General features: G+C 35.7%; 1 protein-coding gene across 1 annotated transcript in view; it reads right to left on the bottom strand.

Moving 5' to 3' along the window:
• Window positions 1-26,198, bottom strand: part of PKHD1L1 (PKHD1 like 1) — a 162,034-nt gene that overhangs the window by 111,187 nt on the left and 24,649 nt on the right. The window contains exons 10-21 of the mRNA XM_033203683.1: window positions 22,146-22,216; window positions 20,528-20,638; window positions 18,125-18,214; window positions 16,331-16,599; window positions 15,098-15,189; window positions 11,617-11,776; window positions 11,201-11,336; window positions 9,540-9,683; window positions 7,807-7,964; window positions 6,191-6,304; window positions 3,757-3,906; window positions 2,633-2,757 (exon numbers count right to left, since the gene is read on the bottom strand). Of these exons, the coding sequence (XP_033059574.1) occupies window positions 2,633-2,757; window positions 3,757-3,906; window positions 6,191-6,304; window positions 7,807-7,964; window positions 9,540-9,683; window positions 11,201-11,336; window positions 11,617-11,776; window positions 15,098-15,189; window positions 16,331-16,599; window positions 18,125-18,214; window positions 20,528-20,638; window positions 22,146-22,216 (1,620 nt within the window). The remainder of the gene's footprint in view (window positions 1-2,632; window positions 2,758-3,756; window positions 3,907-6,190; window positions 6,305-7,806; window positions 7,965-9,539; window positions 9,684-11,200; window positions 11,337-11,616; window positions 11,777-15,097; window positions 15,190-16,330; window positions 16,600-18,124; window positions 18,215-20,527; window positions 20,639-22,145; window positions 22,217-26,198) is intronic.

Below are 26,198 nucleotides of genomic sequence, written 5' to 3'. Positions count from 1 at the left end.
TAATGCTTATTTCAAGAACCTAAGGAATATATGAAGCAGGGCTTTTGTGTTTCCTGAAGAATTCTTTGAAAAGCTTAATGCCCTAATTAAAGTTTTTCCCTCTGACAAACACCTGTTGGACTGTAGATTCCTACCTCATGACTAAAGAGATACTGACACCTGTAGTCAAGCTTGGTCTACAGATGCCATCACTTTATCCACTGATTGACCAGAGTATCTGAAGGGAATTAGGTCCATATGCTCAGGATCTGATGCTAGAGATACATACTCCAAATATGATGCTGATGTTTTATATTAAAAACGAAAGACTATGACTTCCTACACACACACACACACACACACACACACACACACACACACACACCTTCTTTCTTTTTCTTTTTTTCAAGACAAGGTCTCATTCTGTCACCCAGGCTGGAGGGCAGTGGCACAATCTTGGCTCACTGCAGCCTGGATCTCCCAGACTCAAGCAATCCTCCACTGCAGCCTCCTGAGTACCTGGGACCACAGGTGTGCACCACCACGTACAGCTAATTTTTGTATTTTTTGTAGAGATGGGGTTTTGCCATATTGCCCAGCGCCCTCCTTTTCTTAACATAAGGTCATTCCAGTTCCACAGGAAGGATAACTCTGATATGCTCCCACCCACCTGCCTGGTCCCATCTTTTGTCACCTTTCTGCCACTGTCCCAGTGAACACAACTGATTTCCTCCTGATAGAGTCTGGGGACCTAGCTTTGCTGGAGCACCTCCAGGTCTTCGCCCTGGCTGTCTCCCACTTTACACATCTTATCCTCTAAGACATAGTTTTTAAAACCTTTAACAAACAAGGTTTCCCTTCCAGTCCAACATATGTCAGCAATTTTTAGAGTATATGAATTTCTAAAGTTATGAATTGGGAACTGGCTGATGCATTTTGAAAATAGTGTTGGGGGCCAGGCATGGTGTCTCACACGTGTAATCCCAGCACTTTGGAGGCCTAGGCAGGAAGATTGCTTGAGCCTAGGAGTTCAAGACCAGCTGTGGCAACATGGCAAGATCCACTCTCTCCAAAAACAAAAAATTAGCTGGGCGTGGTGGTACACACCTATAGTCCCAGCTACTTGAGAGGGAGGCTGGTGTGGGAGGATCACTTGAGCCCAGAAGGTGAAGGCTACAATGAGTTGTGATGGTCCCACAGTACTCCAGCCAGGGTGACAGAACCAGACCCTGCCTCAAAAAAAAATAGTGTTAGGATTATGTAGAAAACAGGACAATTGAAATTGCAGATTTGAGCAGCAGCTTTTGCATCAAGAAACATTCCGCCATCAAGACTGCTGTTTCTTTCCATCTAACTACTCGACTCTCCATTAACATCTTGCCTGTTTTTATTTATTGTCTTTGTTTTATTTATGGTAAACATTTGGTTCTATTTCCAACTTTGGATGATTTTCTCACTCCCTCTGTCTGGGTGTCATGAGGAGACGCTGGTTCTCCCTCACACTTGTTCCACACATGGCAGTTCTGAGTTACAGAGTTCTATTCTATGATGGGAAGAAAAATAGTGTTCTTCATATCTTATTATAATAGAAAAATGTTCTCCATATCTTATAAAATGATGGAAACTTACATGACATGTATGAAAGTATCATATAAACTCTATATAGACCCATATAAAATAAAGATTGTGATGTAGCTATAACAGAAGAAAAGCAAATAAAAAAAGAAATCTTTTCAAGATATGCAGATCCTATTATGGTTATTTTTATGAGATAAACTTTATATGAAAATAAACTTCTAAAATTGTAGAGAGGAAATGTTCCATGTCTTCAGTGGAGTAATGATTACATGGCTGTATACACGTGTTAAAACTCACTAAATCGTGCACTTAAAAAGAGTGAATTTTACTTTATGTACATTATACTTTAATAAACAACAACAATTTATGGGGAGTACTTTATAAAATAGAAAGATGTGTGTCTCTGTGTATGTCTTCACTATTACTTCTATTGTAAATGAAATGTTTGCATGTACCATGTATGAAAATGCAGTCACAAATGACATAAATTTCAGAAGATATAAAAATTAATAAAACCCAAAAATAGTTATATAGGACTAAATTGTGTTTAAGGGCATGACAGCTGTAGTCATTAAATAGCTTTCTCTAGGTTCATTTTGTTTCTTCCTTTATGTTTCTCTATTTGCATTTCTATGTGTCTAACTTTTGATATAGCAAGCATTATTTCAAAATATCTCTATTCCCTTTTTTTTCAGTGATCAAACTATAACGACTAGACTGTGATAAGCCTGTCTCTACCTTCCAGCAACAACTAGGGACATTATTGGATTTAGTAATATATAATTTAAATTCTAAAGTTTACCATTGTTTTGTCTTTTTATGGTTATGGGTGATTATGACATGACCAGTTGTTATTTTCATAATCTATAGATTTCTTTAAAACACGACTATTTCTGTTGGATGTTCATGTGTAGAACAGGAAAACTACAGTTACATCCATTGTGCGTGTGATTTGCCATCATCTCCCCAAACAGACCAAAACAAAAACATAAAACCCCAAGAAATGGATTTGTCTTGTCTTTGTAGTTTACATACCATGGTATAACTTAGTTTTCAAATTCATAGCGTAACTTACTTGTTTCCATGAGCAAAGTCGTATGTAAACTGTATATCGGTGCTTCTAGTAATCTTGCTATTGTCTTGGTACTGGAATTTTAGACCAATATAATTTGCCAGGAATCCTTTGTATGCTAAACATAACTACATAAAAATATGAAAATCATTGGTAACAATATGTTACCATTACATTGTTTTGTAACAATTCAAATAAATTCAAAGTCAATAAATATTAATTGAGCATTTTCTACATAAAATGTACCAGAACACAGAGAAAGAAATGATTAATTTCAGCCAGTTAGCTGCGGAAGAATTGGGAAAGATTTTATAGACAAAGTGACGTTGAGCTGACCTTACAATTAATAATAAATATCTATTATTTTTAGGTATAGTGTCCTTTAAAACTGCAAACAATTCACTCTCCGTGGAGATGAGTTATGTATTAACTCTAAGCTACTCAGCCAATTTAAAAGTCCAATGCACATAGGAAAGAAGAGAGGTAAACATTCAGGCGAATTCAATGGGATGTAAATATCATTGAACATTTAGAGATAGAGATGAGTGTCACTGTAAAACAGTCATTAAATACCAATTTTAATGGTCTCCAAGTCCTTAAGCATGCCAAATATATTAAGAACTTTGAATTTTAGGATGGATGCCACAATTTGAGAATTTTAAAATAAGAGACAGGGTGAATCTATGATTAACAGTGTCGAATGCCCCCATTAAGACTGCCATCTCCTCTGCTCCTAATTTGGTTTCGCTTCTCTCTGACTGGATACCCAAGATCACCCTACGATGGCTAGCCATTTTTCTTTCTTCTTAATTAATGAAGAAAAATGAAGACGTTTATACACTTTAAATTATTTTAGTATTTAAACTTGTGTGCAAATATTTTTTTCTGAATTAAAAGAGAAAGATAATACATGATCTGTGGTACTATATACATATATATAGTATATATTTATTATTTTGAAAATCCTCAGAAGAAACCACAACCACCCAGAATTTATACTACAGAGCCTGTTACAATATGACATACTATTCATATGGCAAGCATTTTTGCTTGTCTTAAAATTTCATGAAATTTTATTACCAAGGTATTTTCCAGATTCAATTAGCATATCATTCTGTTGAGCTTACCTGATTATAAGGAAACAATAAAATGTCCCCATATGGCCGTCTGTTTGGTTTAACATCTGCTGAGTCAAAAAGGACAGCTGGGTTTTTCAGGGAATAACGACCACAGTAAGCATCAGTTTCAGCTGTCTTCTGCCCTCTGTTAATATATTCCTACCGAAACAATAATATTTCAAATGAAAACATGATTTATTGTTCTGGTTTTCCCCCAACATATGCACCCAAACCATTCAAGGTTTAACCCAGATACCATTGTTTCCCCGATTACTTTAACTTGAGATGTTTTCTTCCTTGTCTGAAATCTAAAGTTCTCATTTGGATCCATAATTATATAATCCCTTATATCAGTATTGGACTAGTTCCCAAGTTCGACTTTTTTCCTTACATTATGAGCTCTTTACGGGTATTTATTCATTCTTTCCATGAGTGTTTATGCAGTGTTTACTGTGTGTCAGATTTCTGCTTGTTTGTGTGTTTGCTGTTTAATCTTCAGGATTCAAGTGGTGAAGAACCCCTATCCCTGTAAATAGAGATCACCCATCTAAGACAAAGAAGCCAATGATTATCAAACTAAGGCTCAAGGGAGATATCTAACTCACATAAAAGCATCAAGAAAGATGACTCAGGGGAAGTGACAATGAGTTAAGTCTTTAAAGATAAATAGCAGTTGTTGGAATCGAAAAAAAGATGTCAAAGGCACTGTGCAAATGGTAAAAAGAAAGTAGGGGCTTCAGAGACAGGCCAAAATATGTACAAAAAAGCAGAGGTGTGAGACACCATGGTGCTGGGAACACAAACTGTAAAGGTTAGGTGCAGTATGGAAATGCACGTGAGGGTAATGATGAGAGATGAAGTAGGAAAGGAGTAGAAGGTAAATAACATGTGCCATCATCATGGCTGCTAGTACTACATTCAAAATAGAACATAAATACACATATATTTCTTGAACAAAGCTGAAAAGGTCATCTATTAAATGGAAAGATCTTTTTCTCACTAATCTGCTCATGAAAAGTATCATGAGAGATATTCTTAAGGATTTATATTTATATCCAGGGTATTGATCTGAATTAAATAACTAGAGTATACATTTTTTATTCTTACAGTTTTCACTTGGAAATAGCAAATAGCTGACTTCCTGAAGACTTGAAAATGAGAATTAGAAAGCACATATTCAATTTTCTTCCTTTACTCTATATTAAAGAAAATATCTCATTAAGAAAGAAATAATGACTGGGCCGTGTACTAATTAGCCAGAGTGTTATGTCAGAAAGCAAGAGAAGCAGTTATATAAAACTACATAATACATAAAAACATATAATGCCCCACTATATATTATAATCTCTGAAGTCAATGAGGAGAAAGGATATACTGTGCATCCATGTTAAGAAAACACAAACCAAGGATGGGCACGGTGGCTCATGCCTGTAATCCCAGCACTTTGGGAGGCGGAGGCGGCTGGATCACGAGGTCAAGAGGTAAAGACCATCCTGGCCAACATGGTGAAAGCCCATCTCTACTAAAAATACAAAAATTAACCAGGCGTGGTGGCAGGTGCTTGTAGTCCCAGCTACTTGGGAGACTGAGGCAGGAGAACTGCTTGAACTCAGGAGGCAGAGGTTGCAGTAAGCCGAGATTGCACCAACACATTCCAACCTGGTGACAGAGTGAAACTCAATCTCAAAAAAAAAAAAAAAAAGAGAGAGAAAAGAAAAAGAAAACACAAGCAAAATGACATGATTTGGATCTGTGTCCCCACCAAATTGCATGTTGAAGTGTAATCCCCAAAGCTTGAGGTGGGACCTGTTTGTAGGTGACATGATCATGGGTGTGGATTTCTCATGAATGGCTTAGCACCATCCCATCTGTGCTGTTCTCATGACAGTGAGTGAGTTCTCACAAGGTCTGGTTGTTTAAAAGTGTGTGGCACCGCCCCACTCTCTTCTCTTGCCCTTGACCAAGCCAATACACGTGCCTGTTCCCCCTTTGCCTTCACCATGATTGAGAGTTTCCCAAAGCCTTCCAAGAAGCTGAGCAGATGCCAGCATCATGCTTCCTGTACAGTCTACAGAACTGTGAGCCAATTAAACCTCTTTTCTTTCTAAATTACCCAGTCTTAGGTATCTCTTTATAGCAATGCAACAATGGCCTAATACACAAAATAAACAAAAACACTACAAATCTTACCTTTGCTCAGCTTTCCTACTTTCTAGTAAGAAAATTCATGAGTAGTAAAATTTTTTGACAAACGAATCATAGAAGGCACTACCAATAGCACCTACCAACAACCCTTAAAATAAATGTATAACAAAGTCATTTTTGCAATTTGATTGTGAATGACAAAGTTATTAATGCTACTTCAAAAAAGAAATTATAAAATTTCAAACCATTATATAAATTATCATTTGGTTAGTTTCACAGTTCATTAAATATTTCATACCAGGTTAAAATCAGTTTCATAGTCTCTGAAGTATTTCACAACAAATCCTTCTTCAAAATTTGCAATTTGTGGTGGACACTTAGTGCTAACCATTTCTTCCACTGCTCCCTGAAACTAAATTAACAATATAAACATTAGTAACTTCTTTTCATGAAAAGTTAGAACACTAGTAATTCTACTCCTGATTCTACTAATTAGTTCTAATAGAACATTTTCATAATTCCCATACTGTAGTCATGATTATGATGAGTTAACTTTCTAAATAATTTTAAGTGTGATAATTTTAGTGGCCAATGAGTTTTCAAAACTTTTATTCTAGAATAACAATAGTTACATAGATTTGGCTAATATTAGCATACTTAGTTATTACATAAGGCAGACATATTTGTTTAGTAGCTTTTTAAAGAGAGCAATGAAGCAAACCTAAATTAATTAGTACCCAATTAGATAGATTCCAAATAAATAATTTTTCCAACTAACTCAAAATTAACTGGAAAAAAAAAAAGATACACTCCAATAGATTCTGGCCAACATGGTGGGACCCTGTCTCTTTTAAAAATACAAAAATTAGCTGGGCATGGTGGTGCGTGCCTATAGTCCCAGCTACTCAGGAGGCTGAGGCAGGAGAATCACTTGAACCTGGGAGGCGGAGGGTTGCAGTGAGTGGAGATCACACCACTGCATTCCAGCCTGGTGACAAAGCGAGATTCTGTCTCAAAAAAAAAAAGAAAAAAAAAGATTAGATGCATATACTGTAAGCTTGTATTTATAATTATTTAAAAAATAATAAATTATTGAAGATTATGCAGAAATTAGTACATACTCACAAGTCTCCTATAATTTCCATATCAATTTCTCCAGCAAAGCACAGAAATAATTGTCACTTAGAATTAAGGGCTTGAGACAATATATACTATTTAATCCATAAACAAATGTTAACTTAAATTCATTGTCCAGATAAGTTGTCAAAATGTTGTAACTCACAAGCATTCTTTCTTTTTGAACAGCTGCCCCCTATAGAGATACATTAGACCCTGTTGGCACAGACCTAAGAACTCCCCTTTCCCTCTCTTGTCTTTGGAATATTCCTCCCTTCTCTCCTCACTATGGGTAGGCTCCAACTTATCACGCCAAATAGAAGAATGTATTACTCCTCCTTAAAGTGTTCTTTATAAAAGGTTGACATTTAAATGGTGTTCTGTTTAAAAAAAAAATAGGATATTTAAACTAACCAATACTTTATAGCTAAGCTTTTATTGCACTACATCTCTCAAGGAATTTCTGATTTTACAGGATAACAAATTGGGTTTTGAGTGAAGAACAATGCCGGTGTGGTTAGAGGGACTCAGAGCTTCTACACATAGGCAGGGCAAGGTTTTGGAAGCTTTGAGAAATGCCTTGTCTGGAAAAAGGGGTGGCTGCACTAGGTTGACTCTTAGTCTCCTTTCAGATAAAAGTATCCACAGTATATAAATTGTGGTGAGTCGATCAGGGGATAAATAATTTGAAGTGATTTTTTTCAAGTAATATCTCTTTCCCATCTGTCTACAAATGGCCCATGAATGATGTGAGAGGGTGCAGGGAAAATGCGTGGTAGAAACATTCCTACAGCGTACTTCAGCCTCTGATGACCATGGAGTGAGTGGCTTAGAAGCAATCCCATCCCAATTCAGTGTGAATGTCTCCAAGTTGGGTTTTCCTTTGGTTTGTTCTGTAATATCCAGTGTGACGTTATTCCCTTCAACTACTTCATAATCAAGCAGATCAAAATCTCCTGAAATTAAGTGCCAAACAGAATTTGTAGAAGTTAATAAAATGCCTATACATAAAACTATATATATTTATATATATTAAATAGACACTCAAATGTAGCCTAATTGGTTTCATTTGGTGCTCCATTATCACAAAAGAAGGAAGAATGGGGACGATGTAAATTTGAGCAGATTTATCCATAGCATAAATGGCAAAACAGACAAAGTGCTATATATTTAAGGCACTGTCTCTATGTAAAAGTATTGTAAGATAAACAGACAGATGTATTAGGACCATGAGATAAAGATCAATGAGCAGTAGGATATTCCAAAAATTCTTTTAGTTTTGTGCTAGTACCATTATTTTAGTGCAAATGCTCAGCTGAAATATTGCTGTTTTCTTTAGACATGAATAGGGCACAAAGATGAATTCCAGGAAACAATCTCTGACCTGTGAGGTTTGTTCATACCATGCCACTTAGTATGATAATCATTGACTTTGCCACTTTGAGAGGAATAAGGCCTGTCCTCAAATGTCTCTGTTCTTTGAAAGGATGCTCTACAGGTGGAATCTCACTGATCTTTTTGACCCTTTTAGTTGGGTAAAGTCTTAAAATCTGCCCAGTTAGGATTTGGGTACCATATTTCTTAAGGTCTCTGCTAAAGTCTTATAATTTCTCTCTGATATATAAAAATACATCAAAAAGGATATTCATATGTTTATTCATAAGTATTTCGACAATCTAACTTTTGTACACCTTTTAAAACTTAAATTCATATAAAATCAAATTCTTTATCCTCCACTCAACAAATAAACAATTTCATAAAATGAGACACAAATATTGAAGTAACATTTTACTTACATGAATTGAAAAATAATGATTACCCAAAGAAAAGTAAACACACACACATACATAAACACACATTCAGGGACCCACTTTCTGAGCTAAATATACCAAATTGCCAAGTCAGTTGTGAAGTCTGACTTGAAGGCAGAATGTCTATGTCCATATTTCCAAAAGTGTTTTGTGTAAAACATTAATAGGAGGTTAATAGCTGTTACTTGAAAAAAAAGATGGAGAGAAAAAATAAGTTTGCATTAAACACAGGTGAATTGACTTTTTTCTTTTTCCTTTTTTTTTTTTTTTTAAATACTGCAGGACTCCTCAGGGATTTTAATATTCCAACGAGCTCTGCCAGTCTTGAAGGAAGACCCATGGTATACAGTGTCTCCCATGTGAATTTCACCACAAAATCCTTTCATTAGGCAAGATTTGACCAGATGAGTGTCTCCTGGACAATATTGATTTGCCTAAATTTTATTTTCAGAAAGAATATTTTCACTAGTTTTTACTAATTTATAAAGTAGGCTATTATATGGAAAATGCATTTGTAGTATGTATAGTGCATTTCTCATGCATTGGAGTTGTACATTCCTTGAAATACAACTAAAATTTAAATTAACAAAGAAAAAAATAACCATTTAATTTCTGCTGACATTAAACCAAGTCTTTTTTCTCTGTCATCTTATGGAACTTTTAGAGTGGCACAGCATATACATTTGTTTCCTACAAGTACAAAATTAAATACATGCTTACCTCTAGTTGATATGAATGTTACCGTGTAGATATTGCTCTGGGGATTCTGTGTTCTTGTTACTTGAACTGTGTCTGGTTTTATAGACCAGAGGTCATTCAAGGCTGATTGCAGTATGAATTCAGAAGCATCAGCAGGTAGGAAGACTTTGGATTGGATTAAAACAAACAAACAAACAAACAAACAGAAAAGTTGAAATCTGAGCTACCGCAGCCAACACTGATGTCTTGTATTTACATTTTTAAAGCACCTATACTCTGTACCATGTAAGTTATCACTTAGAAAAATTGTATTTTGAAATTGATTCAAGTTCAGTAATATTGAGTATTTAATTTGTGATCTCTTTGAGGACAGGGCTGATATTGTATTGTTCTAATATTCCCACAATAATAATTATTGGATTTGACAAAGAATAAGCAATCACCAGCATTCACTGGTTAAAAAAATTAACAGTAGTAGCGAAAGTAATATTTTAGGATTTGTTATAAAATATAAAAATGCGGCCGGGCGCAGTGACTCACGCCTGTAATCCCAGCACTTTGGGAGGCCCAGGCGGGCGAATCACAAGGTCAGGAGATCAAGACTATCCTGGCTAACTCGGTGAAACCCCGTCTCTACTAAAAATACAAAAAATTAGCCAGGCGTGGTTGTGGGCGCCTGTAGTCCCAGCTACTTAGGAGGCTGAGGCAGGAGAATGGCGTAAACCCGGGAGGCGGAGCTTGCAGTGAGCCGAGATGGCGCCACTGCACTCCAGCCTGGGTGACAGAGCGAGACTCCGTCTCAAAAAACAAACAAACAAAGAAAAATGCAATGTTGTTTTTGTTTTTTAGCTGATAAATATTGGTGTTCCATAGGCCTATCATTTAATTTAAAAAATTGAAAGACATGTTTACTTCTGTGCAATGATGAATTTAATTCCTTTTAAAATTTTAATTTTTACTTTAAGTTCTGGGGTAAATGTGCAGGATGTGCAGGTTTGTTACATAGGTAAACGTATGTCATGGTGATTTGCTGCACCCATCAACCTATCATCACCTAGGTATTAAGCCCAGCATGAATTAGCTGTTTTCCCTAACCTAATGCCCTCCCGGCACCGACCCCACCCCCCAACAGGCCCCACTGTGTGTCGTTCCCCTCCCTGTGTCCACGTGTTCTCATTGTTCAGCTCCCACTCATAAGTGAGAACATACAGTGTTTGGTTTTCTGTTCCTGAGTTAGTTTGTTGAGGAAATAGCTTTAAGCTCCATCCATGTCCCTGAAAAGGACATGATCTCATTCCTTTTTATGGCTGCACAGTATTCTATGGTGTATCACATTTTCTTTATCCAGTCTATCATTGATGGGCATTTGGGTTAACTATTCACAATTCCCATTTTCTTAACTTACATCTGTGAGTAACAGATATATAAATTCCATGTGCATTTAGACATATAGTTATCATTATTATTAGAAAATGATGGTATATGCCAGAAAGTTATTTGTATGGATGTTGCTTTCTATCCCAGTCTGAAGGCTTTTTACCATAATATATTTTTCTGCTTCTTTGTCTAGCCTATCATCAAAACTATATTTTCTAGACAGTACAATTTGACTGGAGCAAATACTTTATGGCTACATCTATGCATGAACAGAAACAGTATCTCCCTTATTATTTATAACTTACCAGTTTTTTCCATATTATAGATTAATCTGTATTGGTAAGGTGAACATGAATTAGCTTCCACACAGGGGCTGGTCACCTTGATCTTCTGAACTTCATTAATTGCGTTAGTTGTTTCCCAGTTTTCTAATGTTATAACCTATTTTCCAATTAAAAAATATTTTTAATATATGAAAATTATATATACTTTAAAAGCATCATAACTTAGCTATTCAATGTCACTTTATTGCTCTATTTTACTACAAATGACAAGTAACAGCCTTTTTGGCTTATAATACAGATATCAAAGTCATAATTCAATAATTGTCCATGACTGCTTTCACCTAAAACAGTATCTTACCTAGTAAAATTAATAACCAAATTGAGATCCTGCCTTCCGACATTTACTTTCTGTAAGTGGAACTATAATCATAGCAAACCTGTACTTCCTGGATGATTGTCGACTGGGATTTGATAACTTGTTCTTCATTCACTGCATCTCCTGTTTGTTGTTCAGTATAAACATTTTGATACTGGTACAGTCCTACATCAACAAATGCACTTAATGTGTACTCCTGCAGCAAGATTTCAATATAATATCTGGAAAATAGAGTAACTAATGAATGTAACTTTTTTCCACAACACTTGCCATGAAATTATTTTAATGAATAAAATATCAACATTATTTTAAAAGCCTGCCTGTTAAATAACTTATATTGTAGTATCTCATATTTTAAATATTCAAATGTTAAAATTTTCATAGCAGTTTGCTAAAATAAAATGAATTATGTAAGGTATCTGCATTAGTAGAAAGTTGTTCTCATTCATAACTAATTCATTCAGCTTAGTCAATGAATATTTATTGAAGACAATACTAGTTCCTATACTCAAGATCCTGAAAAATAACCCTGTCCCTGGCATATAGCAGAGACAACATGCAGAGGTTAAATATTTTAATGTGTTCAAGAAAATGTCAGGCTTAGGCATAGCGTATATTTTATACCTGAGGGGTTATATTTGTCAGGAATAAAAGTTCCTACTTTCATGTTCCTTAAATTTGGCTCCATTTGTAACTTGGGGAATAAAATATTGCCTCAGGAAACTTTTACTGGTCAGATTTACTATGGACCTCCAACTAGCTGGATGGGATTTTCACTTTATATTTTGAATTCCTGATTCTTGATGTCTCCTGCTCCTCATCCTACTGGGTACCCAAGGTGATGCCTTCACTGAGCAGCTGTTACAGGAGAGTGCAAAACTACTGCTTCTCCTCTAAATCTCCAACAATGTCACCATTGCTCACATCTTTGGAGAGGACAGCTGGGAGCTTCCCTAAACTGTCTCACATCACTCAACATACATTCTTATATAGGGAGAATCAGTATCCACAGTTCATGAAAGAGTCTGAATGAGGGAAATTTATCATGTTTCATATGTGTAGAATGATGGGGTGCTGGATCATCACCTGATGGAACTGATATTTGGGGATTATATCAGGCTCTTGACTTCCATAAGAACCTGCTCATCAGTTCTGCTGACTTGAGATGATCAACACTAACTAAAGAGCAGAATTCAAAGAAGAACCATTAAAATTTTGTATCCTTACTCATGGCTCAAAACTATTAATTAGGTACTTTCTTTGTGCTAGACAATAAACTAAGCACTTTGCAGACATTATTATATTTAATCATCACAAAAGTTTCATAAAATAAATATTATTCCTTTCTCCATATGAATAACAAACGCTAATGGAATTTTAAGGATTCAAAATTTTTTTATACTAGTAACTGAGGGAGAATTCCAAACAGAATAAGGTGACCAAAAAGATATGCACTAGAGGAAACTATATTTGTGATATTTGAGTAGAATGATTTAGCAATATGAGCTACCTTTGGAAAGGCTTGAAAAACCACTTTACAATAAACCAGCTAGAGTGGCCTCAATTTCAGATTTCACAGCAATCATTGTAAGCACAGTATGTAAATTCCAAGCTGGTTTTGCAGGAGCACAGACACCAGGCAGCAGATGTATTAGGAGTTGCTTTCACTCAAACTCTGTGCTCCTGCCAAGCTGGTAGACTGAACTCATTTTCCAAGAACAAGCCAAAGTCTGAAAATGTACTGACACTTAATTGCAGTAGGGATTAATCAGGCACTCCATTTATCCTGACCTGGCCCAGTAGTTTTCATGGTTATAGAAGAAAATGTTTAATATATAAAGAAGTGAAAGTAGAAGAAGGAGGAAAAAAGGAATAAAACTTTTTCCCCATGTCAGTATTACCAAGACCTCAGTGAGAACATTCAGTGTGAGAACATTAATTTGCTCCCAGGTTCTGTTGATCCCAACCCTTCCTGTCCATTTCCATAAGATCCTCATGATGCTGCCTCTGAGCATAACTTCATCAATATCTGAAAGGGTGATGAGGTAAATTTATAAAGAAAAAAGCATTCCTCCCATCAAGAAGGGAAGTCTATTTCTGCATCCTTGAGTCTAGGCTTCGTCACTTGCTTTGGGCAATGGGATATTAGCAAATGTGACACAGACAGAGTATTGCAGAGTGTGTGTGCATTAGGACTCCCCTCTTTACTGCTGAGATCACATCCACAATGTGACAAACTTGGGCTTGTCTCCTGGATGATGAGAGACCACGTGCAATGGGATGCCCCAGATATCTAAGACTCAACCATGCCTGCTGAGGCTCCAGACATATGAGCGAGGCATTCTAGGTTACCAATCCCCAACTAAACTAGTCAGGACTAAAAGAACAGCTCAGCCAACTACAGAATTGTGAAAAATAATACACACTTGTTGTTTGAAGTTGCTACAGTCTGAAGTGCTTTGTTATACAGTAAAGTCTAACAGATCCAAATGATGAATATGATCTCAATGCATCTTTTGATGTTCTTCATGTTAACTCCATTCCACCACCTTCTCCATTTTGAATGTATCATGTCTTTTATCTTCCTGTTTCCTAGGAATTCGGAATGGCTTTTTGAATGGGATTATCTGGTATTTGGATGATAATCTCACTCATTGGCTCCTTGGACTTGACCTTTCAACACTAAGCGATATGCTCTGCCAGTTCTGGAAGTGTATTTTAATATTCTCAAATTTCCAGTACCTGGCTCAGGGCCTGGAATAAACCAGTTAATAACAAATACACATTAACAGTGGCAACAGTCTATGTGGCTTAGTGATTTTTCCCTAGCAATACTGAAGAGCTCAGCTGCAGAAACAGAGAAATTAGATGGGTGGATTGATTGAGAGGTCCAAGTAAAGAACTAAGAAGAGGATCAAGTAATTTCACAAAAGTGTAAGTTTGCAACAGGGTTATTCTAGACTTCAAATTTCCCTGGTTAGCTGAATGCCAGTATTCTTGAAAATAAAGAAATACATTTGAATAAAATTGTAGCGAATGACCAATTATAAATTAAGCCAATAAACTAATATCCACTTCCACCAATAAAAATAAATTGAAAATATTTAAAAATATAGGCCGGGTGCGGTGGCTCACGCCTGTAATGCCAGCACTTTGGGAGGCCAAGACGGGCGGATCACAAGGTCAGGAGATCGAGACCATCCTGGCTAACACGGTGAAAGCCCGTCTCTACTAAAAGTACAAAAAATTAGCCGGGCGCGGTGGTGGGCACCTGTGGTCCCAGCTACTCAGGAGGCTGAGGCAGGAGAATGGCATGAACCCGGGAGGCGGAGCTTGCAGTGAGCTGAGATCAGGTCACTGCACTCCAGCCTGGGCGACAGAGGGAGACTCCGGCTCAAAAAAAAAAAAAAAAAAAAAAAAAAAAAAATATATATATATATATATATATATATATATATACACACACACATATATATTTAAAAATATAAATGTAAAGTTTGTAAATATCACACAGTAATTTAATGACAAGAAAAAAACCTTACTCTTTTCCTTTCTGCAGATGAATATCCTCTGATCTTTGTGTTGGACTGGAAAAATAACTGTTGGCATTAGCAGAATGATATGCAATCCTCACCTAATCCCAGAGAGATGGAGAATTTATTAATAGACCTTTTCAACATTTACTTATTTATTTATTTATCATTTATTATTTCAGTCTTAGAAATTTCATAAGTAGAAAAATGTAAAACTACTTTATATTTTTCTTTTAAGATCTGTTATCTACTATGCTATACTTTTTTAAAATTATCAAAGCTCACTTCATTCCTTCTACCCTTCAATAACATCAACAGTACTGTACCGAGTATGCTACACAGATCATAGCTTTTCCATAACTAGAACTGCAGTGAAAACTAAGAAGATACATACCAGGAGAAAGGCAGTTATTGACAAATAAAATATTCTTTTGCTCTGTGGAGAACTTTGAGAGATTTAATCCAAATTAGATTGCCAAAGATTGCTAAATGGTTCTGCACACTAGAGTGAGAGGACTTTGGGCTTCCCATTATGAATGATTATACCATCTTTGGAGTACAAACTATGATAAAAATTAGAATTCATAAATTACAGGTAGCAATTTAAACTTACACAACCAGTTTGGGAAGCAATCTTGCCACATAAGTCGAGTCATAAAATGTTAAATTGATTTGATCTGTTAGCTTCATATTTGTGAAATTTTCCTAACAAAATAATCCCAAATACAGAAAAGTTTAATGAACATAGATGTTCAATAGAGTAGTATTATTTGTGGTCATAAAACACCAGAAGTAAATAAAAGCTTATCAGTAGGGAGATGGTTATCTAAGCTTGGTAAATACATATAATAACACTACTTAGTCATTAAAAATAGTGATTATATAAATTGTTTAATAAAATTAGTATTTAATACTAGTATGTGAAAAACTACATATAAAATTGAATGTATAATTCTATTTATGAAAAAAATAAAATAGAGAAATGACTTTTATCTCATGACCAAGTAAATGTAGAATAATGAAATATTTTCAGGTATGGGAAATTTTCTTGTAGGCTATAGGTTTTCTATCATCTTATATCTTGTATCATATCCAGGATAATAGCCAAGAGCCAAACCACATGACATCATTTCTCATACATTTTTAATATATTCATTTGTTTTGATTTAAAGTAAGTAAGATACATATAAACATCATCATAGTGTTTTTATAGTACCAAATAGTATTCTGAGGTTTCCCTACCTTATCTTCTGGAAGTCCAGTCTGGCTAAAATAAATAGCATAACGGTCATCACCTTTGATGTAGAATCTATAAACATCGGAATCTGGAGCCACCAAAAATCCACTAAAGCGTGCAACAAATGTGTCTTGTTCCATAGGCCAAATATAGGAAGCTGAATCTACCCAACTGGCACCCATGTACCCGGGGGTTTTTTCATCGTATTCCAGTATCTCTTCCAGATGTATTGGACGGCTATTATTCCATACCTCAAGCTTCAGGCCTCTCCCTCCTAAGTGTAGTGAAATAAAATAAGTCTTTCATCAGGATCATAATGTAATGTCTCAGTGGCTTTCTATTTGGGTGTGAGTTATAGACTCCGTATATCAATTCATATTTTTAGCATGTGTGCAAACAAAACAATTACATATTCCCCTACACGTACCTGTAGCCAGGGGGCAGTCTGCAATTTGTTCACTGTTATTTCACTTATTTGAGCCTCAGTTTCCACATGTGTAAAATGGGAGTAATAATAATATTTGCATAGCTGCTAGAGGGATTATGTATAATACATACGTAAAACATCTGGCATTTAAAAAGTGCTTTATGTAAGATAATATATGGTAATTTTTACTTATGATATAGCTGATGTTGCAGAACTTCAAGATTCATGCCATTTTAATACAAAACCTTTGCCTTGACGATTCTAACAAAAGTAAATTAATGGCTTATAAAGCCATTAATCAAAGAAGAGAAAGTGTTGGCTTTCAGGTTTCTCTCAATATTTGTTTTACTTTTTTTTTTTTAATTACTTCTACTCTAGGATTTCTTCTTCTTGGACAGAATCAAAAACAGGATACTCTCAATAAACTATACCTATACTTGCCAGAATAACCCCTGTGATTAAATTTTTTCCTAATCAGAAAGGAGCCATCTCTCTTTTTCTTTTCCTTCAACTACAACAACAATTAGGCTTATTTCTTTCTTTAACAGCCGTAAGCTAGTCTGTATATGGGAAATAATGGCTACTCTTCTTCAGCTGAATTTGGTTGAAGACAAGCTTGAGCACTTCAAACTTTTACAGCAGCAGTGTTTAGTGATGTATACAATTTTCTTTAAAGTCATCAATTATAAATTATCAAAATTATTTTCTTAAACTGCTCATTTTTTCCTAATATTCAAACCAATGAAATTTAAGAGGTTAGTAAACCATTTAATTGGCTTCAAATGTGAAGCAATGACACGATTATAAACAACTTTCACTGTGCGAGCAAGATATGAGATACACACCACACGCAGACACGTGTACAGCATTTCAATGTTATTAGTGTAGATAGGAAAGCAATTTCACTGGGTCACAAGGTGAAAGTCTGAAAAGAATTTAGAGTAATATTTCTCTCATCTCCTGTTTTCACTCCCACGTTTTTCTAGACAAGTTAATATTTAACTTCCCCTATTTATCTTTTTTAATCAGGAAAAAGCATTTAAAAAATGTCTATGTAGACTGTACCAAGTTTTAGTTATCATAGTTTAATTAGAAATAAAAGCATAACTAAGCTCTGTCAGTAGAGATGTGCTGTTTTCAGTAGGGTGTCTTGATAATTTAGGCTGGGTTTTTCTCCATAGGTGCAGCTTTGTGCCAGTTATTTTAATAGAAATTTTTTCTAATCCAGAAAATGTAAATTTTAAAACTTGGAGGAAATTTCTTACAATTCTTACTACAAATTCTGAACTCTAAAAAGTTTAAATAATATTTTTACTAATATATTATTTTTATGTAAATACAGAAATGGCCATTTTCCCTGATGGTAACTTACCTGGATATACAGCTTTGAAAATATGAGGTTTGGGGGGTGTTTTGCAACATATACTATTTTCCGTGACATTCAAAGCATCACAAGGTTCACCTATAGAGAAGCAAGATACAAAACCATTACTACTGAAACTTCAGAATGCAATCACATCAGTGTATCTTTAAGCACTTTTGCAATTAAAACAAAGTTGCATAAACAGGAGGCAAATTGGGGTTCTTTATTTCTTTTACATATTCTCTATTAAAGATTTTCATGCAGTAATTGTCATACTTCCACAAAGCAACATTTTTTCTGGTGGAACATCACAAGCCTGAGATAGAAAATTTCATAATTTCTGAGATAAAAAATTTGACAATACTATGTCTTTGCACAAGGTATCACTTCCAAATCCAAAGTAAAAACTTATATTTTGTTCCTTGGAGATAAGCTGCTGAATAAACCCATGTCATTCAGAATTTGCAAAGGTAGATGACCCCAGACCTCTTGAGTAGGAAAAATGCTGGTTTAGTACAAGTTCTTCTAATGAAAAAAAAGGGGGGTAGTAACTGTTAAATGGCATCTTCACAGATAAACTGAAACCAAAACAGGAAAAAAGCTTAAAAGATAGCTATTATAACTTTTACATCAGCACAATTAGACTTGCGAGAAGAGTCTATGTTTTAAGCCTCCATGTGTTCCTCACAACGCCTCACATATGGTCAGCCTCAGAAAGTAGTCACTGAAATGGCAATTGCAGCCCATGAAATGTGAGGACAACGGAAATGGAGAGAGATATTTTTGCCAAGTTTTGTTTGATAGTCTGGAAAATTTAAATTTTGACACTACTTTTCACCATTTTATTTGTTTGTGTGTTTTTTGAGGCAGGGTCTCACTCTGTCACCCAAGTTGGAGTGCAGTTTCATGATCATAGCTCAGTGTAGCCTCCACCTCCTGGGCTCAAGCAGTCCTCCCATCTCAGCCTCTCAAGTAGCTGTAACTACAGGCATGCACCACTATGCCAGTCTTTTTTTTTTTTTTTTTTTTTTTTTTCCGTAAAGACAGGCCACCCTGCGTTGCCTAGTCAGGTATCAAACTCCTGGGCTCAAGTAATCTTCCTGCCTCAGCCTGCCAAACTGCTGGTATTACAGGCATGAGCCACTGCACCCAGCCCCTTTCATTATTTTGAATGTTTTATGGATGCAAGAAATTTGAACCAGAAAACAGTAAATAGGAACAGTATATTAAACCAATCACCCATTTTATTGGAAGCAAAGGAAAGACACATAAACATCACATTTTCAATAGATTATTGAGGATTCAAAATCTGGAATCTGGTTGCCATATTAATGGTAATGAAAGATGGTAGAAAACTAATATGTTCTCTTTTCATATCAACAGCATCATAGTCGTATGCAAAATAAACATAAGATCAGATTATAAAACATATTATATAAATTGAAAGTGCATTATGGCCTGAGTTTTAATGTTTAAAACATAAAATCTGGTCAGATTAATATATATATGAATTTTAAATATTTATGGCCCAGGTTTTAGTATGTATGCCAATGACCAGCAAGGATTCATGCAGACACGAAAGAAGACTGTATAAATATTACGTGAGATTGCTTAATATCCATTTCTCTTTTTTCTGAAATCACATTTTGGCTGGCTTGCAGGCAGATTCTATAAAAGGTAGAAAGTACTTGAGCAAGAGGACTATAGAAATGCATATGCCTTGTTCCATGGGCAGGCATCCTGTCCCCTGACTAGCAATAAAAGTGATGTCATTATGGCTGAATGGGAAGATTCCCAAGATCACATTCACTCCTTTTGAGCTGCATAGCTGCCTACCTCTGAACAGATCTGGACAGGACACATAAAAGTGAAGCATAATCACAAAACCAAGTCCTACATGCATTTGTAAATAGACAACTCATTGAAATTACTGCTCTTTTCAAGGCCAATATCATCAGTGATTACTGATGTCCAGATGAGGCACAGTATATGAGAAGAATATGAGGAGAACAACCCAAAATATTACTTTAAATTTCCTCACAATTAGCTAACTCGCTGAGAAATAACAACCATTCAAAAAGGGCATTTAAGAGCTTCTAAATTAAGGGTAGATGTGTCCTTAAACTGTGGCGAGGAATTCATGGATGGCAGCTGCAATGCTGTTACACAAAACCTGTTGGTGCCAACCCTAAAGCTCAGGTCCTAGTCACATGAGGTTTCAGGAAGTGACCCTTGCTGGAAAATTGCAATGGAAAGAGTATCAAACCCCAGAACCAAATGACTGTGTGAAAATATTCAGCTTCCAATTGAAGGCATGAGTTGAGAAAAGACTATTATTAGTCTTACGAATTATTAAAGAACAGGCAGAATTGGTGGTAATAAGGTAATATATCAAAAAAACATGAGGAATACCTCCAACTAGAACTCTGATGGGGAAATCTGTCTGATCGAAGAACTGTCCACTTATTGTCAGCGTGGTGCCACCTCGAATGCTTCCTTGTGAAGGGAAAATCATAGTGACCTCTGGGGTAAAAGCACATTAAATAAAATACCATAAATATTACACATAAACGCAAATGCCCGATTTTTTAAAACTTCCAAATTACCTAGCCATAGCACCTTTGTTACCAACTGCATAAATTAGGTGTTTCATTACTTTCTCTGATGCAATCCTGCAAAAATGACAATAAACATGGCATTGACAGAGACTTACATTCCATAAGGACCAGGCTTTGGTGGTGACTGGTATTAAAGCAACATTGGTAATGCGAGCGTTAAAGAAGTAAGGAAAACCTGAGCTGAGCAGGAAGGCAGGTAGAACCACTCTTCTTCCATACGCTCTTGAAGAATGAACCTTTCCTATGTTCATGGACCAACTTCTTATAATTTTCTCTTATAGTAATACATTTCACTATGATTGAACTTCTTGTGGCTTTGTATATATAAGTTGTAGGTATATTGTAAAATAGCCCAGTACATGACATATGGCAGATTCTTACTAAAATTTATCCTTATTAACTCTATCAAATACCTATGTATTCTTACATATGAATTTCACACTAAATAAGCTTCTAGAAAAGCCAAGATACATCACATTTGATTGATTCCAAGACTCACCTTTTTTAACATCTTTGAAATCTAAATGTATCTTTCCATCACTCCTGACCTGGAGTGAAGCACAATTCTTTCAGGATGATTTGTGTTTGTTCTGATACTCTCCAAGGGATACTAGCAACCTGAGACCTCTTTAAATTAAATTATGATCTTCTTGAGGATTCTTTTGGACCACACTGAGAGCATAAATCTGAGACAGTTTCAGTGGTCTCCAAGTTACCAAAGTCAGACTTTAGATTTTTTGACTTTACAACGGTGAAAAATAATGAATTTGATAGAAACCATATAGTACTTAGAATTTTGCATTTTGATCTTTTCCCAGGCTAGTGATATGCGGTAAATACTCTCTCCTGATGCTGAGCAGCACAACCAGCAGCAGCCCCCAGTCAATCACACAATGATGAGGGTAAACAACCTGTAACTTCAGAGCACGGTGTTGTCAGACGATGTAGCCAATGTGAGTGTTCTGAGTACGTTTAAGGAAAGCTAAGCTAAGCTAATACACATTCAGCATATTAAATGCATTTTCAATTTAATAATATTTTCAACTTATGATGGGGTTATCCCATTGTAAATTGAGAGGCGTATATACTGGTTTTTGGTTAAGATTGACAGTGGAGATTTTTTTCCCTCCCTTTACCAATAGCCAAAGTTGAAACATGCAAATTTACCTGCTGTCTGTGTTAGTGTAATGAGTTTATTTTTCAATCAATCTTACACTAAGAATATTGTCTGCCGTGAAGGAGGTCCTGCTTAATGTTGGAGCTTCCTGTTAGACTCCCCATCTTAGGCATTTTTCCTTTCCTAGCAGTACATCAAATAATATAATACACCTTACATTCATTGCCTTTGGTTTGATTAAATCAATTATACACTGTCTTCCCCCCTACAACAGAGTGAAAGAAAAGTCACATACCTGCATATGTTTGAAACATTGAAATTTTATTGAGAGAAGAAACAAAATATGCCATTTTCTGTGGAAAACTCCTGTTAAAAAAAGGTTAAATTTTCTGCTTTAAATGATCTTTAATTTAGGAACTTTTTTTTTTTAACTTCAGCGATAGTAATTATGTGATAATCTGCAAAAAAGCAGGATGAAACTTTTGCAAGAAGATAAAAATTTTCTTTATTTTGATTTGGTTGTTGGTGACATACACATATACATTTGGTACTGAATTGCAATCTATATCTCAATAAAGTTGATTTCTTTTACTTTTTTTTTTTTTTTTTTTTTTGATGGAGTCTCGCTCTGTTGCCAGCATGGAGTGCAGTGGTGCAATCCCGGCTCATTGCAACCTCTGCCTCCCGGGTTCAAGGGATTCTCCTGCCTCAGCCTCCCAAGTAGCTGGGACTACATGTGCATGCCACCACGCCCAGCTAATTTTGTTGTATTTTTAGTAGAGTTGGGGTTTCACTATGTTGGCCAGATGGTCTCTATCCCTTGACCCCATGATCTGTCCTCCTTGGCCTCCCAAAGTGCTGGGATTACAGGTGTGAGCCCCTGCGACTGGCCCTAGAGTTTATTTTAAGAAATTATATTGACATAAAAAAGCATACGCAAGGATTACCCTTTATAAAGGCTAGGATCTTCTGCTGACCATGCCAGTCTGTCTTCTTTTAGAACCTCTTTTTTGTTCTAAGAGGAGGGATCATGCTAAGACTTCTCAATTGATTATGCCGTTTGATCTTTACATCAACCACATGAGGTAGGTGAATTTCAGAGAATTAACTTAAGATCACACTGTAAGTAAGTGGCAGACACAGAACTGGACCCAGGCAGTTTGAGTCCAGAGCTGTGGCTCCTCCTCACCTATGTATTACACAGTACTCCTCCTCCACCCACTAATCTGTGTGACACTGCAAGTGGATGACAGCAAATTAGCAATAACTGACCAGGTTAAAACTGTCCTTAATAAACACAGTGCCCATTATTCATAGATACGCACTTATACTTCTATAAACCTAAAGAATTAAGAAGGAAAATAATTCTGGAAATTAAATGCTGTTACTTTAATTACGTTCAAGGCATTCTCCATTAGGAAAGTTAAGAAATTCAAATATTAAGACTCATGTCTCATTCATCATAGTTATACTGAATTAGAATCTAAAAGAATAATGTAAATCTTGTCATTGAGACCAACAATTAGCGCTCCTATAAATCTAACCCAGGCATTACTATGCTCATTTGCAAGACTACAGAGTCTCTGGAAATATTTTATGCTAGATTAGTTACTTAAGAAATTCATGCTAGATTTCATATTTTTATGTCACAAGCCTTTTGGCTGATTTCCCAAAGATCTGAAACCTTGCTAGCTCCAACGATATTGTGTCCGGTCAGATCCTGCATCTCAAAAATTAACTCTGCTTCTTAAGTTAGTGGGGAAATTGCCTCCTGAAATAAAATTTGAATGTAATTTATTTTGGATGACACTGAGGTTGTTTCCACTAATTCATTGATAATGACTAGGCATTTCTCAATTAAGGCAACGTCGTCTGAACCTTATCAGTTTGGAACAGCTGTTGTTTGAACTTGGGGTAATAGAGAAGAGAAGGTTGGCTATTAAAAGAAATACAGAATAGATGCCACAGAAAGGCCTTTAATTGGTTCATTTGATATTCAACAATGCTCATGAAATTTGTGAAATATCAACTTTATAAGTTAATGAATGATTTAACATTCAAAAAATACCATGTAATCTTAAAATTAGGCTTTAAAATCATAAATGCCATATTTCTAACAGTTATCTTAAATTCATAAGAATATTTTATACAGAAACACAAATTTCCTCAATTCTAAGACATTTGTACAAAGGAACAGCCATTGGCTTTAAAATTGGGTAGGGGTGGAATTATAAATTGAGTCCATAGAATCAACAATTTAATGCAGAATTTTTGCTTCTATTATATGTGAATTTGCTGGCATTTCTAAATTGAAAGTTTCTGGGCATGTTAATGCAGCATATTGATTTATGGGTTCTTTTTTTTTTTTTTTTTTGAGACGGAGTCTTGCTCTGTCACCCAGGCTAGAGTGCAGTGGCCGGATCTCAGCTCACTGCAAGCTCCACCTCCCGGGTTCACACCATTCTCTGCCTCAGCCTCCCGAGTAGCTGGGACTACAGGCGCCCACCACCTCGCCCGGCTAGTTTTTTGTATTTTTTAGTAGAGACGGGGTTTCACCGTGTTAGCCAGGATGGTCTCGATCTCCTGACCTTGTGATCCGCCCGTCTCGGCCTCCCAAAGTGCTGGGATTACAGGCTTGAGCCACCGCGCCCGGCCTGATTTATGGGTTCTTATCAATCACATTCAACCTTGATCACTCGAATTTTCTATTTTTGGATAATTATTTCTCTGAGAGACATATGATGGATTTGGCAATTAATGCTTTTCATACAGACTCAGAACTAAGAATTCATTTTTCTTTCACCTTGGGAAGGTTGCTACTAAGAGCATTTTTAAAAATCATGTATAGTTCAAAAAATCATTTAAAACTCAGTAATTATTGTTCCTAATATGGTTTTCTAATATGTTCAACAAAATCCTTTTGCCCTGGCTTATCAAGTCGTATGTAAGTAAGTCATCCCTGAAGAGAATAATTGTTAAGTTATGCGACCTTAAGTCATGTGTCCCATGTAAATCACAAAGTTGTATTATAGCATTGTTTATATATCTTCCACTCTGATTTACTTTTAGTTTTGGTCTAGCCTATATTGGTCTATAATAAAGTGTCCAGTCAGGCATCGTTTTGTTATAATGACACCTATTTCCTCTAGATGTTTAGAAGTAGATGGTCTCTAAATACAATGCTAGTGCACTTGAGTTCACTAACCAATTGCAGTTCCATACATGAAGCAACAAAATCTCATCCTTCACTTGTAGTCTGTGAGTGCTGCCAGGAATAAAATCTACTTTGATTGTAATATTGCCATTTTTTCAGACCTCTGATCATTGTTCAGAGACAAAAAAGAAATTAACAGATCTTTCCTATTATTGATCTACTATAGCTATATTAGGATTGAGTGTTAATGCAATTTATTTGGATTTCTGTCAACTCACTTTCTCAATAGGAGACACTGTGACAGTTTGGGCAGAACAATTGATTTGGGTTTGGCACATCATGATACTGCCCACTAAAGGCCATTAACATACCCAGTTACTGTGACAGCCAGGGGATTCTCCACACATTTGCAAATGCTCCCAAGAGTAGAGAAATCCTGCTATGGTATGGAATCCTGGATCAGGATCGTAAGTAGTGATGAAATGTGGTACTGATTGCTGAATCACTCCATCAGTCATGGCAAAGCACTGGAATACAATGCTCAGGTCCTAGAGTTAGATGGCATGAGTTTGCACACTAATGCTGCTTCCTACTAGCTGAATATCCCTAGGCAAATTATTTAATGTTTCTAAGTCTCATTTTCCCAGTGGGTAACATAGGGTGGATGATAACACTTAATCTATCCTTGGGAGCTTCTTTAGGAGGATTAAACTCGATAATGTATGTAAAGTGCTTAACACCATGCCTGCTGCTAAATGTTCACTATTATTATCTATAATGCGGGGTTTCAACATGCATTGAGATTTGCATACTCTGATATTTCTATAAAAGTATGATGATCTTTCTTACTGAAATTAGAATGTAGAACATCTGGAAATGAGTTCTAGTTTTATTAAAAGTCATAAATATGAGTTATTAATATTGCTGTTAAGATGCACAATTGAAAGATATAACTACCATCTTTCACAACTCCCTATGTCGATAACTTAAAAGAAAATCTTTATCAGGTAATATTAACCGTGAGGTTTTGTTTATTCTCCCATTAATTTAAATTTGAATTTAATTGCTTTAGTTATTTAAAAAGTTACAATTAAATCAGAAAAGCTGCAGGACATAAAATAATACTTTTCCATAACACAAGTGAAGATTTTTATGGTATTTTAGTTAATGCTAGATTTCCCTACAACAGAAAGG

This window comes from Trachypithecus francoisi, unplaced genomic scaffold (genome assembly GCF_009764315.1).
Source record: "Trachypithecus francoisi isolate TF-2019V2 unplaced genomic scaffold, Tfra_2.0 Lachesis_group7, whole genome shotgun sequence".
NCBI classification, from domain to species: Eukaryota; Metazoa; Chordata; class Mammalia; order Primates; family Cercopithecidae; genus Trachypithecus; species Trachypithecus francoisi.
This window is presented reverse-complemented; position numbering and strand designations above follow the sequence as displayed.